At 39.4% G+C, this 13,207-nt stretch overlaps 1 protein-coding gene across 1 annotated transcript in view; it reads right to left on the minus strand.

Annotated features, from left to right (window-relative positions):
- LOC117415290 (myelin regulatory factor-like protein) overlaps nt 1-12,012 on the minus strand; it is a 28,788-nt gene extending 16,776 nt beyond the window's left edge. Inside the window, exons 1-5 of the mRNA XM_034025432.3 lie at nt 11,594-12,012; nt 7,212-7,300; nt 1,547-1,637; nt 893-919; nt 43-104 (exon numbers count right to left, since the gene is read on the minus strand). Of these exons, the coding sequence (XP_033881323.3) occupies nt 43-104; nt 893-919; nt 1,547-1,637; nt 7,212-7,257 (226 nt within the window). The 5' untranslated portion in view covers nt 7,258-7,300; nt 11,594-12,012. The remainder of the gene's footprint in view (nt 1-42; nt 105-892; nt 920-1,546; nt 1,638-7,211; nt 7,301-11,593) is intronic.
- Nucleotides 12,013-13,207: the final 1,195 nt, after the last annotated feature.

The raw sequence follows: 13,207 nt of genomic DNA on the forward strand, positions 1-13,207 counted from the left end.
GAAACCATGAGAAATCAGAGCAGAGTGGAGAGAATGACAAACCTGGTATCTGTGGAGGTGAGCAGGCTTCAGAGCCAGAGTCAGGAGGAGAGTCTGGTAACATCCTGGACAGAGAAATCAGTGAGACAGGCTGCTCAAGATCAGTTTATCCACCTTGCCAAGTCAAATAATTAACGGCAACATAACATAAGAGATAACATAACTGCAGCACTCAAAAATATATCTGCTGACATCACAAAACAGTTTACGAGATGGGAGAAGTTTGTATAAAACTGTGATCCTGATACAATCCTACTCTCAATTAATAGTTAGTTACAAACAGTTACAAACAGTAGTCCACCAGGTGACACTGTTTCCAATGCAAACATCATTTATGTATTTTTTCAAAAACAAATAAAATACAGCATTACTATACAGTAGTATAGTACGATCTCCATAATATTTTCTTTCATAATACGTTTTGTTAAAGACAAGACCAACTGGATCAGTAGAGATACAATGAAAACATGGTCTGGTTACTTTCAGTAAATGCTATTATGTGTCTACAATACTATTCTTGCTTTATACACAGCCTGTGGTTAGCATATGCATTTATTTAAAATAAATTCAAACAAGCATTTCCTGCCCAAATGCTTCTCTCCCAGCTTCAGCACGGGCTTCGTTTTGTCTGTATTGGATATCTTCTGCCACTACGTCTAAAGAAAGGCAAGTAGAATTCATACTGTATAAAGGAGCTCTGGAAAGTACTTACAATCTGAAAAACAATAAATATCTCTAATTCAAAGAGTTCAAATATACAGTATGGGCCTATGACGGAATGTTTTAGTTAATCTGATTATAAGACATTGTAATAATATATAAAATTTGAACAAGATGACAAAAATGAACCTACTTATCAACTCCACCTCCGGCAACCATTCTAATGAGAAAATAAAAAAAAAGGAATACACGGATTATAAGAACATACACTTTATGCATATTACTTATTATCATTGCCTTTATCTATGGACTCCAAGGCCCAGATTCACTAAGCTTTTACTCCAGGGCAAAGTTTCAAATACACATCAGAATGATAACTTCAGCTTCAGTGAGGAGTTCAAATAGAATTGTAAAGCTGAAAGAAGCAATGATTTTTACAGGGGTGGCAAGCACATTTTTAAAGACCTGTCGTTCATTTCTAGTTATTATAGATGGCTGTGCGGTCCAGTGGTTCAAATCCCGGCTCACTCACTGACTCGCTGTGTGATCTTGAGCAGGTCACTTAACCTCCTTGTGCTCCGTCTCTGCAGCTGATGCATTGTTCCACCACCCTAGTCTCTGTAAGTTGCCTTGGATAAAGGTGTCTGCTAAATAAACTAATAATAATAGTTGTAAAAACATAAGGGGGCGCAGTATAAGTAACACCATCTCTTCAATTGTAAAACCGAGGGTCTGTTTTCTACATCGGTGTTGTTATGTTATCTAATGTTATCTTGCATACCAATACTGCAATATACTGTATTTATTGATTTGGCTATTGCAATAGTAGAAATGCTCATTGACTCACAAGGTTGCCGGGTCAATGTCGTTGCTAAGATACCGCTCCAGCATGCTGGTGTCCACCACGGGGCTCTCCAGGACACTGGTGACATCATGCCCTAGACGGAATGTGAGAAAGCAGTCAACTTTGAAGCAAAGACTTCCTGAAACAGGGGCTGGCCTCCTTCCACAGGCACCCACTACCACGTCTAATGAAGTCACTGAGGTCTTTCTGCTTTCACATGATTGTTGCTGAATAGTTGCACACAGCTTTTTTTTCTTTTTTTTTTTAATTTAGTAATCGACAATTATTTTATTATTTTCTCCCAATTTGGCATATCAATTATTTTTAGGCTCAGCTCACCGCTACCACCCCTGCAGTGACTCGGGAGCGGCAAAGACAAACACACGCTGTTCTCCTAAGCATGTGCCGTCAGCCGACTGCTTTTTTTCACACTGCGGACTCACCATGCAGCCACCCAAGAGATACAGCGTCGGAGGACAACGCAGCTCTCAGGCAGCTTACAGGCAAGCCCGCAGGCGCCTGGCCAGACTACAGGGGTTGCTGGTGCACGGTGAGCCGAGGACACCCTGGCCGGCCTAACCCTCCCTCCCCCCGGGCGATGCTCGGCGTATTGTTCGCCGCCCCCTGGGAGCTCCCATCCACAGTAGGCAATAGAATAGCCTGGGCTCGAACCGACGACCTCCAGGCCATAGGGCGCATCCTGCACTCCACTCAGAGTGCCTTTACCAGAGTCCCCTCACAAGTCTAGTGGATCACATGGCGACACAAATCTGCATAAAGTACACTGCTGATTAGGAGATTTTCTTAATTTACATTTTTCAATTTTATGGCCAGTCCATATATAATGCCAAAGGAATGCTTCGTATCAGCATTTTCCACTCCTGTTCGGGAGAGCCAGCCTTGTTTTCGGGATCATTCTTGTTGTATATGTTAGGAATTAACCCATAATAGTGCTGATTGGACAGCTGGTTGGTATATCTGAGTGGCATGCTTCCAAACCTGTATTGGATCTAAGGGGCTATTTCATGGTTTAATAGGGTTGCGCTTAATTCAAACACTATTAATTTGGTTAAAATCTCTTTATTAACCTCTCTTGTGAATGACAATAAAGATAAACAAACTGAAACTTTATCCTTTTTTAACTGCAAAAAAAACAAGGCTATGGATCATGACCAGATAACCCTCCCAGAGTGCAGTTCTGTCTGCTCTTTGGAAACCGTTATTGATAGTGAGAGGAATGTGGCAGCAGTTAGGAATGGAATTTGAAACACAAACGATATTATTTCATTTTCTTTTTACAATCAGCTCATATCACTCCACGGGTGACCCAAATAGTTAAGCTTAGATGAAGTGATTTACTTATTGCAGTACAGGATTTCTATTGGCTGCTCTGTGTGCCAACTACAAGGGCTTCTTTGCTGGGGCTGTTTGGAGTAAATTTCCAGAAAGATGGTTTCATTATTACCTGTGGGAAGCAGCTGCTTTTATATTACAAAACAGAGTATGATCACTTGCCCAGTAGTGTTGTAGACTTACTAAACTTAACACTAAACACTTTTCACACTCTCTCAGCTGGTTTTAAGGGAATTTGTACAGCGTACAGTAAGAATTAAGAACCACTGACTGGACAGCAAAAGTCTGGTTCTTGCGAATCTTGCTTACTCACTGTTCAAACATTTTTTTTTTCTGTTATTATTGGTCCGTTAAGTTTGAGAACTACACTGAAGTGTATTCTGCATTATTTTTCCATTCACTGCTTAGCGGCATGCGATTTTTGAGAATTATTATTTAAAAACCACACACACACCCCTCCCCGCGCTTAGCTTGCATTCCCCGCCACACCCCCTTCACTTCGCTCGCATTGTTGGAAAAATGGAAAGTTGGCAACCCTTTATACAGGACTTACATTTAATACAGAAGCATCATTTTAAAAGAAGTAGCTGTCCAATGTGGTTTGTTTTTTATGATTCGCCACCTCCAGCTGTAAATCGCTCTCAATTTTGCGTGCAGCTTTGTGGCCAATTTCAAAATGCGTGCTCCAACAGATTTTGAGATGCCAAGCTTTTCAGCTACCTGTAATTGTTTAGCACCGGGTTCACATAGTGCCTCCATAATCCGAATTTTATCGGCTATAGAAAGGTCTACACGTTTTGAAGCCATGATGACAGACGACACTCAGACTCAATAAATGTACAGCTGCTTTATGAAAACTGAGGGTGCGTGCAGAATGATCTCCGTGAACGCATAAATAGATGGTGCGATGCGTGCGCGCGATGTATTCGTGTTGGTGACTAGCCATAGACATTGTAAAAAAAAAGTTGTCATTAAGCTGCAGACAGTTGCTAATATCCGAAATCCATGGGATGGGATTGGTTCCCGTGGAAATGTTGTTAATAACCGAAAGTTGTCTTAAGAGTTGCTAATAACCGGCATATACTGTACTTAATTTCTACATGTTTTAATGTGTGGATTCTCCACCACTCTCTATTGGTGTTTGCAGTTAGAGCCAGTATGTACCAGACTCATGGTACTAACTATTCCAGCAAAAACGTGTACGTGTCAGTGGAGAGAGAAAGCCTGTGCTCCCCAAGCGATCATTTTTCAAACCCCTCACTTCATATAGGAAGGTTGTGCTTCTGATAGAATGGTTAGTTTGCGGGTGTGCTGTAGTGTCTGTCTGTCTAATTATCCCATATTAATAAACCACAGCACTCTGTGCATTTTGTTATTTCTGTCCCACTTTTGAAACTGCAGTTTGCTTTTTTGTGTCAAAGGCTGCCAGTATGCCAGTGTGACATCATTTACACATCATTTACACTTCATTTCGTTGCTGGATAATCCTTTTATGACCAGCTAGCCTTGTACTGATAATGGAAACACTATGGCTCTAACAGCTCTGTACATGTAATAGCTCGCAGTTCTACAGCTATGACCAAAGGTTTGGCATCACCCTATAGAATTAACAAATTCTGCTTTTTAAAGTCAAAGGAAACCTGCTGAATAATGTTACGTTAACATCTTGAATTACATAACGCTTTGTAGTTTTCAATATACTGTCCTTAACTGACAGTAATTGAAAACATTATACTACTATTATGACTTTTGAAACTCTTTTGCGAGATCATTTTGTAGTTTCTTTGATTACATGATGTTAAATAAAATTGTGTTCATATAGTTTTTTTTTTTTCTTATTATGTCTCAATCCTAACATTCTAGGTGATGCAAAACTTCAGAATGAAGAGCAGAAATGACTCAGTGAGAAAACAGGGATATTGTATAATGTAATCTACAGCTAGAACTGACAACTCTGCAACAGGAAAAGGCAGAACCAGGATCGAAACTAGAAAGAAAAGCTGTTAATAAAGCACAGCTGAACATTCATTTTCAGTTTCCGGAACTCAGCCATATCCATCAAAAGCATTTATTTGAAAATGAAACTACAAAAAACACATACATTTCTACTAATAGGGTGTTATAGTCTTGCTACAACCCTATAAAGCCTTTTCATTTACTATACCGCGAGAGGCTAATGATCTTATCCTGTAGCTGCCTGACTGCACACTGCAGTGTGCCATTTGAATAGCCTGCTTCCAGCCCAGGTACAAGTGGTGTTTAATGTGCTGTAAGTATTGCATGCCATTCTGTAGAAAAACACATTATCCAGTGATCTTCTCTGAGCTTCTATTGCACATCTGTTCAGTGAGCGAGCTGGTCTCTCTCTATCTGGAACAGGAAACAATAGGTATGTGTGTATATTACATTTTTCATCTTTTTTTCAGTTTAGGCCGCCAAATTATTTTATGACCTTTTTCTCCCCAAGTTTTCTCCCTCAACGCAGTACAGGTCAGGAGAACTGAAGGTCAGTGAGCACCCATCCCCCATCCCCATCGTACTGTTGATTTGATGGACAATGACACCCTGTGCCTTCTGCCAGTTCTGTTGTCAATTCAACGCTTGTCTCCTTTCTATTCCTTAAGGATATTATCTTCAAGTATCGCTCGTCCTTGTTAGACAGCTTTTTGGGTCTTCCAGTCCTGGGCTTGTCAATTACAGATGATGTTTCTCTGTACTTGTTGATTATGCTTCAGATACCACACCTTGAAAATCGAGTGATGCAAGCTATTTCACTCAATGTTTTTCCTTCTTTATGCAAGTCAAGGTTGTTATAATAGTAGAAACACTAGTGGAGGCTTTGAGTAAATTATTGATGCTCATAAAAGAAAAATGTAACATGTCCAAGACTTTTTCACAGCAGTGTATGTGTAATGAAAGTTGTAGCTTGTGGCTTTTCTTTCCCATGAGACAACACCCTGAGCTCAATATTTACTACAAGGCACATTCTGTATAGTGGTCCTGCTGCTGTACCAATGCTCTGTGCCAAAGCCTTGTGGGCTGCTGTATATTACTTGAAGTGTTTTATTTTACAGCCACATTGTGGATCATGATAATAAGGTAATAAGCAAGGCTTGCAAAACAATATTGCCCATTAGCATAACCTAGACTAACCTGCATGTGCTTCAGTAATGCTTTATTGAGCATTCAGTGGCTATTTAGCGATACATATTTTGACCTCTGCAATGGTAACAGTAACCCGACAAATATTTACTGAACGAAATTCAAACTTATAGAATGTCCTCCATATTAATGATATTGCTCTAGGTGTTGTTATCAGGCTGCTATGTTTTGTGTTTGTTACGTTTAAGGGAACAGGCTCTTAAAGCAATTCCCATAACAGCTCTAAATGTCTTTTGCTGCATGGGACATTATTCACCCCTGAGTGTGGAAGTATGACAGGGTAAGATTATTGCTATAAATCTCTAGAAGAAAAAAAAATCTGTTTCTAAAAATAAAAACACACACATTGGGAGCAACTTCACTGAACAAAGTGCCAGGGCATCACAGACTGTGTTTACTGGGACTCTGGGCTTTACTAGGAATGCTACAGAACAAATGGTGCTTTTATATTTTTCTAATACATGCACTGCCTGGCCACTGTATTTGAACCCAATTGGATTTGGCGTTGCCCTGGTGTGGGGCATGTTCTCCTGGTATACCCTGGTGTGGGACATGTTCTCCTGGTATGCCCTGGTGTGGGGCATGTTCTCCTGGTATGCCCTGGTGTGGGGCATGTTCTCCTGGTGTACCCTGGTGTGGGGCATGTTCTCCTGGTATACCCTGGTGTGGGGCATGTTCTCCTGGTATACCCTGGGTCCCATGACTGGTAGTCAGAAGAATGGCATAGTTTACTGAAGCATCATTGCGGATCTAGTCCACCCGACAGTGCTGCACGTGTACCCTGATGGCGATGGTTGCTGTCAACATGTACCCATCCCTGGATCTGATTCCAATTGGGTATATTCGGGATGAGCAGTGGTTCGTGTACCAATTGCACGAAATATTGAATGTTGAATTGATCACTTGAGAAACCTTGTGGAGTCTATGCCATGTCAAGGCTGTGATTTGGGCAAACGATGGCCCAACCCAGTATTAAGCACAGGTCTTAATAAATAATTGTAACCACGCTTAAGGAATCTTGTAGAGTCTGTGCCACACTGTGTGAAGGCATTGATCAGGGCAAACGATGGCCCAACCCGATATAAGGTGCAGGTCCTAATAAAGTGGCCAGGCTGTGTATATTATTGTAATTCATTCCAAAGGTCTTTCTTACCTTCAAAGAACAGCTGCAGAGCCTCGTTTTCCCCCAGCACATCCATCAGTGCATCCAGCCCCCTGCTGGGCTGAGCTGTGACCGGCTGTCTGAAACACACACACACACAAGTGTCCTCTTCATGTACAGACATGCATACAAATAAACAGAGCTCCACCGAGAGCTCCCAACACGACAACATTGTCATGATCACAACAAAAAAACATCCTTCTCATTGTGTTCTGATTATGACAATGCTGGGATCTCTCAGTGGAGCTCTGTTTATATATACTCATGAGGACGCAGACACAATTACAGGCTGATACAAGCATGCTTATCAGAGTGGGGACATTGTGGAGACCAGAAATTACAAAGTGAGAAATCACTTTAACACCAGTGTGTTGACCTGAAGAAACCCTATAGCAGATATCAGCATCACAGCACAGCCTGTCCAATCCGCCGGCCCCTGGGACCGGAACATTACTAGAGATTGTTTTCTTATTATTATAGATTGTTTTCTTCGTTATTAGACATTGTTTTCTCCATGTTGTTGTTTTTAATAGGCATATTTTCTTTTCAGAATGTCTGAAATGGTTTGCCTTGCAAATTTGAAAATGATTCACCTAGCTCTTTTTTGTGTTGGTTTTGGTAAACGCTAATTTTCTTTCAAGAGATAGCTCGCTGTGCCTGACAGCTTTGTTAAATTGTGCGCTAGTCTTGGGATTCGGACTGACTTCACTGGGAGCTAAGTGGAAACCATGCTTGGTGGTGAGCTAGCCCAGTCACTGCACCACCAAGCTGTCCTGGGTATTCAACATGGACACTCTGTTACTGCACTTTTATTATTACATAGCCCATTGACGAAATTAAAGCAGTTTATGTAATGATGTGACACACAGGTCGTTTTAATGAGACTAGAAGGAATGCTTGGAGATGCTGCATTTCCCCATCTTGTTAGGGCCCCTTCCTTTAGTTATACATCATCACTATGCCTCCTGTTATAAATATTATATCAGCTGTATTGTTATACAAGTGAGTGTAAACATGTTTTGACATTTGAGGTCAAAGATTTCTCAACTTCCTCAAACGTTTTCAATGTCTGGGTGTAGCGTTCTTAAAGGACTGACAGGACTTTAAAGTCCCATCTAACTAAATATATGTTGAAAAAGTGAGAAGCCCCTGCTTGAGGGAAACAAGGTTCGCCACTAATATATATATATATATATATATATATATATATATATATATACATAGAGTTGTAGTCAAAAGTTTACATACCCCAATGGAAATGTATGAATTTCTACAAATAATTTCTCGAAAATAAATAATTACAGGTAAACTCTTTTGTAGCAAAAGTTTTGCTTTTGTAGATGAGGAAGAAAAGTTACAAGAAATAGATGTCTACAATTATTTATTTTTGCAATGCTAATTCAAAAGTATTCATACCCTGACAAGGAAAATGAAATGAATAGCTAGTTGAGGCACCTTTATCAATAATGACCTCTTTTAAACGATTAGGATATTTGTCAATGAGCTTATGGCATAATTCCTTTGTGATTTTTGACCATTCTTCAACACAAAAATTGTTTCAGTTCATTCAAATTCCAAGGACTTCTCTTGTGCACAGCCTTCTTCTACTCATACCAAAGATTCTCAATCGGATTTAGATTAGGACTTTGACTAGGCCATTCCAGAACCTTGATTTTCTTCTTCTTTAACCATTCTGAAGTAGATTGTGATGTGTAATTCGATTGTTGATGTGTTGGAAGGTCCAGTTGCGCTTTAAACCAAGTTTTGTAGCGGAGGGTTTCAGATGATGATGCCTAACCCTTTTATACTCTCTAAGAATGTTCAATAACAATCCAGCATTTTCTAGACTTTTTTAGAATTAGGTTCTGCATTATCATATTGAAATTTCTGGCACCTTGTAGACAATACTAGCATAGCATCAAAGGGTATGAATACTTTTGAATTAGCAGTTTTGCAAAAAATTGCTGAAATACATAATTGTAGACATCTATGTCTTATAGCTTTTTTCCTCATCTACAAAAAGCAAAACTGTATTCGAGATATTTCTAGAAATTATAAATTTCCATTGAGGTATGTAAACTTTTGACTACAGCTCTGTATATATATATATATATATATATATATATATATATATATATATATATATATATAAAAAAACGTGAAAATGGGGAGTATTTGAGTAATTGAAAGAAGAATCACTAAGAAGTAGATTTTTTGATTGCAAGCAACTTTAAAAGGTAAGGGGATAGTCAATAATAATAAAGTTTCAATATTAAAAACATCTGTGCCAACATCAATATGTACTCTTTTGGGAAATCGATTGTACAATACTGTACATGACATTTCTATTAACTTCCACACACGTCTTGGCAAAGTGAAACTCAATCATCACATCTTCAGTAATACAGCTACATTAACAAGTGAAAAATAAACTGCGTCCTTGACTGCTGTGATGTTCCCAACTCTTCTGTCAAGCGCAGGACTGAAGCAGTGAGACAGACTGGCAACGCCTGCCTTGAAAATTAAGCATCCTAAGACCATTGAACATACTAATCCATCACCTGGTACTGTGTTGTCTATAACTCCATTTGAACATGTTTTCAAAGCAGCGATTTAGAGTATTGCTTTTGCTTATAAAGCATAGCAAAGAGTTACAAGAACATAACACAAGTTTGGGAACGTGAAAAGGCCATTTGGCCTATCAATGTTCATCCCTTGTGGTAAACTATGAAAAATACATTGTGTAACAGTGCTAATTATTGTAGTTAACTTTTATGACTTTTAAGAGGCTGTGTGGTCCAGTGGTTAAAGAAAAAGGATTGTAACCATGAGGTCCCCGGTTCAAATCCCACCTCAGCCACTGACTCATTGTGTGACCCTGAGCAAGTCACTTAACCTCCTTGTGCTCCATCTTTCGGGTGAGACGTAATTGTAAGTACAGCTAATGCAGAGTTCACACACCCTAGTCTCTGTAAGTCGCCTTGGATAAAGGCGTCTGCTAAATAAACAAATAATAATAATAATAATAATAATAATAATAATGACGGTTAATAAGGGAGGCCAGGGAACTAGTGGATTACTTGAGCACAAATTCAGCAACCTGGGAGTTGTTCATGTCCCTTAATATATTTTCATTTGAACTGTAAAACATTAGAAGGGTGTTTTATTTATTTTAAGAAAATAAAGTACACAGTATATTGGGTGAAGTTGGCTACATTGGATTGGTTTCATCGTGGAGTCTTAGTGTTTAGTGGGCATCTACCATCAGTTAACATCAAGCTATACAGGATATGCCTGACCATCCTCAACAGGGTTTGTGTAGACGAAGATGTGGCATTCTAAATGTACATCCAAACATTCCCATGACAGACACCTCCGTCAGAGAGGCTTAGGCAAACACCCACTGCCATTAAAACAGAACCACAAAGCAAAACTACATCGAAAACTAAATAACAAGGGTTTAGAGATTGGCATTTTGCCTATAAGTGACGGTCAGAAATGAAATGTTTCGTACATTTGAAGAAATGAACTCATTTATTGACACATTTATTCCATATGCATCGAATCCTGCAGTATGAAAGCCCGCTTGTGCAATTTTACGGCCATGTTTCCTCCTTGGTATCCATTTTTAATGTGGGTGCCATCTGTAAACACTGGGTTCGATAGACAGAGATTTCCTGAAATACTCCGTGGTAGTTCCGCAGGGAATATTTCATTTTTTGTCCCTTGTAGTCAACATTACCATATTATAAACCCAAGTCCAAATAATAATAATAATAATAATAATAATAATAATAATAATAATAATAGCAACAACAAAGAAACACAATAGCTAACAAGGAACAATAAGACCAGATCAAGTTCCTAGGGGCTTCCAGCCAGCCAACACTGTTGATAAGCTCCGTCACGGATTAACAAGGAAAGGAATACCTTGTAGACATAATTATTATTATTATTATTATTATTATTATTATTAGTTACTTACAGAGACTAGGGTGTGTGAACTATGCATCAGCTGCAGAGTCACTTACAATTACGTCTCACCCGAAAGACGGAGCACAAGGAGGTTAAGTGACTTGCTCAGGGTCACACAATGAGTCAGTGGCTGAGGTGGGATTTGCACCGGGGACCTTCTGGTTACAAGCCCTTTTCTTTAACCACTGGACCACACAGCCTCCCTACATAACTTTGAGAATGTGTGACAAGATGGGGGAAAAAAACCCACCCAAGAATTAAACAAATCTCAACACCTCAAACAGATATAACCACTCCATAATGATGGAGCAGCCACAATTACTCGATACTGGTCTTTGACACTATCCTTACAATAATTGCACACAATATATATCTTTCCCAAAGGTAAAAGGGCTTACCTTTTTTCTCCCACCCCGAAGGCAGATTCAGGTTGGTTAAAAATGTATTGTGAGAAGTCTTTGTAGCTGTGTTGCCTATCTGTATTCCATTGTGAAAAGGCTTTGCTTCAGTTTATCAAACTCCATGCATTTTTGATACTTTTTTTCCCACCACAAGCGAAATATCCAAGAAGCTCCCTTTCCAAACAACAGCCCGGTGAACACGGAAGGCCGTTCCTGTTCTGCTTTTACCTTGGACTCTTACTGTAACCCTCAGCACACGCAGGCGCCAGGGGTTTATTGTCTCTAGTCCTTGTACAGAGCAATAAAGGAAATGCTCAGTACAAGGTGTGTGCACACAGGTAAGGAGAGTGGGTGTTGCTACAAACGGTACATGACACAGCACTGTCAGATCCCTCCCCCAAAGCTGCTGCTCAGTGTTTAACTGCTGTGTAGCTGAAGTTTTCCATACATCTCACCGGTTATGTTTTTCCATTACCTACATAGGCCCAAATGTGCATTTTTAAAATAAATTAATGTTATATCATTTTGAAACATGATACCTGGTGCTAAATTAGGTACAAAAATATTATGATTGGGAAAGGAGTGAAAATGGCACATTGTTAATATTCATTTTTTATATTTTAGTTACAATCATTTTAATTAAAATCATTCTGTTTAAAACAGAAGCACTGTAGTGTGTATCTTCCACATTAGGAAGAATTCTGGTATCAATTTAAATTATTCTTGAAGCGACACTTTTTTTCAATGGACGTCTGACCCCAATGCTCAGGTCAGCCAACACTATTCAGGTAGATTTACTGGTAACTGCTTATTGCCCCACGATTGCGTACTAAAAGGTCAGGCTGCAGCAAACACACACTGTACATTAGTAACCTTGACATCATGTTGTTTGCAATATTATATTGCACTTTAAAGTGTGCACTCAGAGAATCGTGAGAGGAAACAGACATGAAAACACAACCTCTCACTAAAACAGACAAGCACCGCAGGGCAACACCAAGCAATAAACCTGCATAGGCAATGTGTTCTTCCTGCTGCTTTCAAAATGTACTGATGGTTTAATTGCTAAGTTCTGCAGTACATCATAATTATTTACAGACCGATTCATTTGGACTCCAAAAAAAACAAAACAAAAAACCCATGATGCTGCATTTATTTTCCATTAACAGCAGGCTTTATAGCAATAGCAAATGCTTTTTTCCCCTAAAACTCCCAAGCAGCAGAATGGTTGCAGGGGGTGATTTTCTTGGTAGACATAGCGTCTTTCTTGCCTTGTGTGTTTTGTCAGCATTTTCACAGCCCACTATCATCATGTGGAAACTTGCTGACCACTCTCTCTGTACACACACTGCTTCAAATCTCAGTAGCAAAGAAAGCTCCATTGTTATTTTAGACAGGAATGCACACAGGTACTACATTCTAATGGAAAGAGTACTTTTAGGTTTGAGCACAGCAACAGTGGGCAGTGTGGAGCTGACCTGCACAGCGTAACAAATTCCAGTGTTTCATATGCAACCTGATTGCATGAGACCTCTACAAATGATACAAGAGTTACACCATCTATAATTGAACAAATATAATGTGTAGTCTAAAAAATATATTTATGCAAAG

This window comes from Acipenser ruthenus, chromosome 7 (assembly GCF_902713425.1).
Source record: "Acipenser ruthenus chromosome 7, fAciRut3.2 maternal haplotype, whole genome shotgun sequence".
Lineage (NCBI taxonomy): Eukaryota > Metazoa > Chordata > Actinopteri > Acipenseriformes > Acipenseridae > Acipenser > Acipenser ruthenus.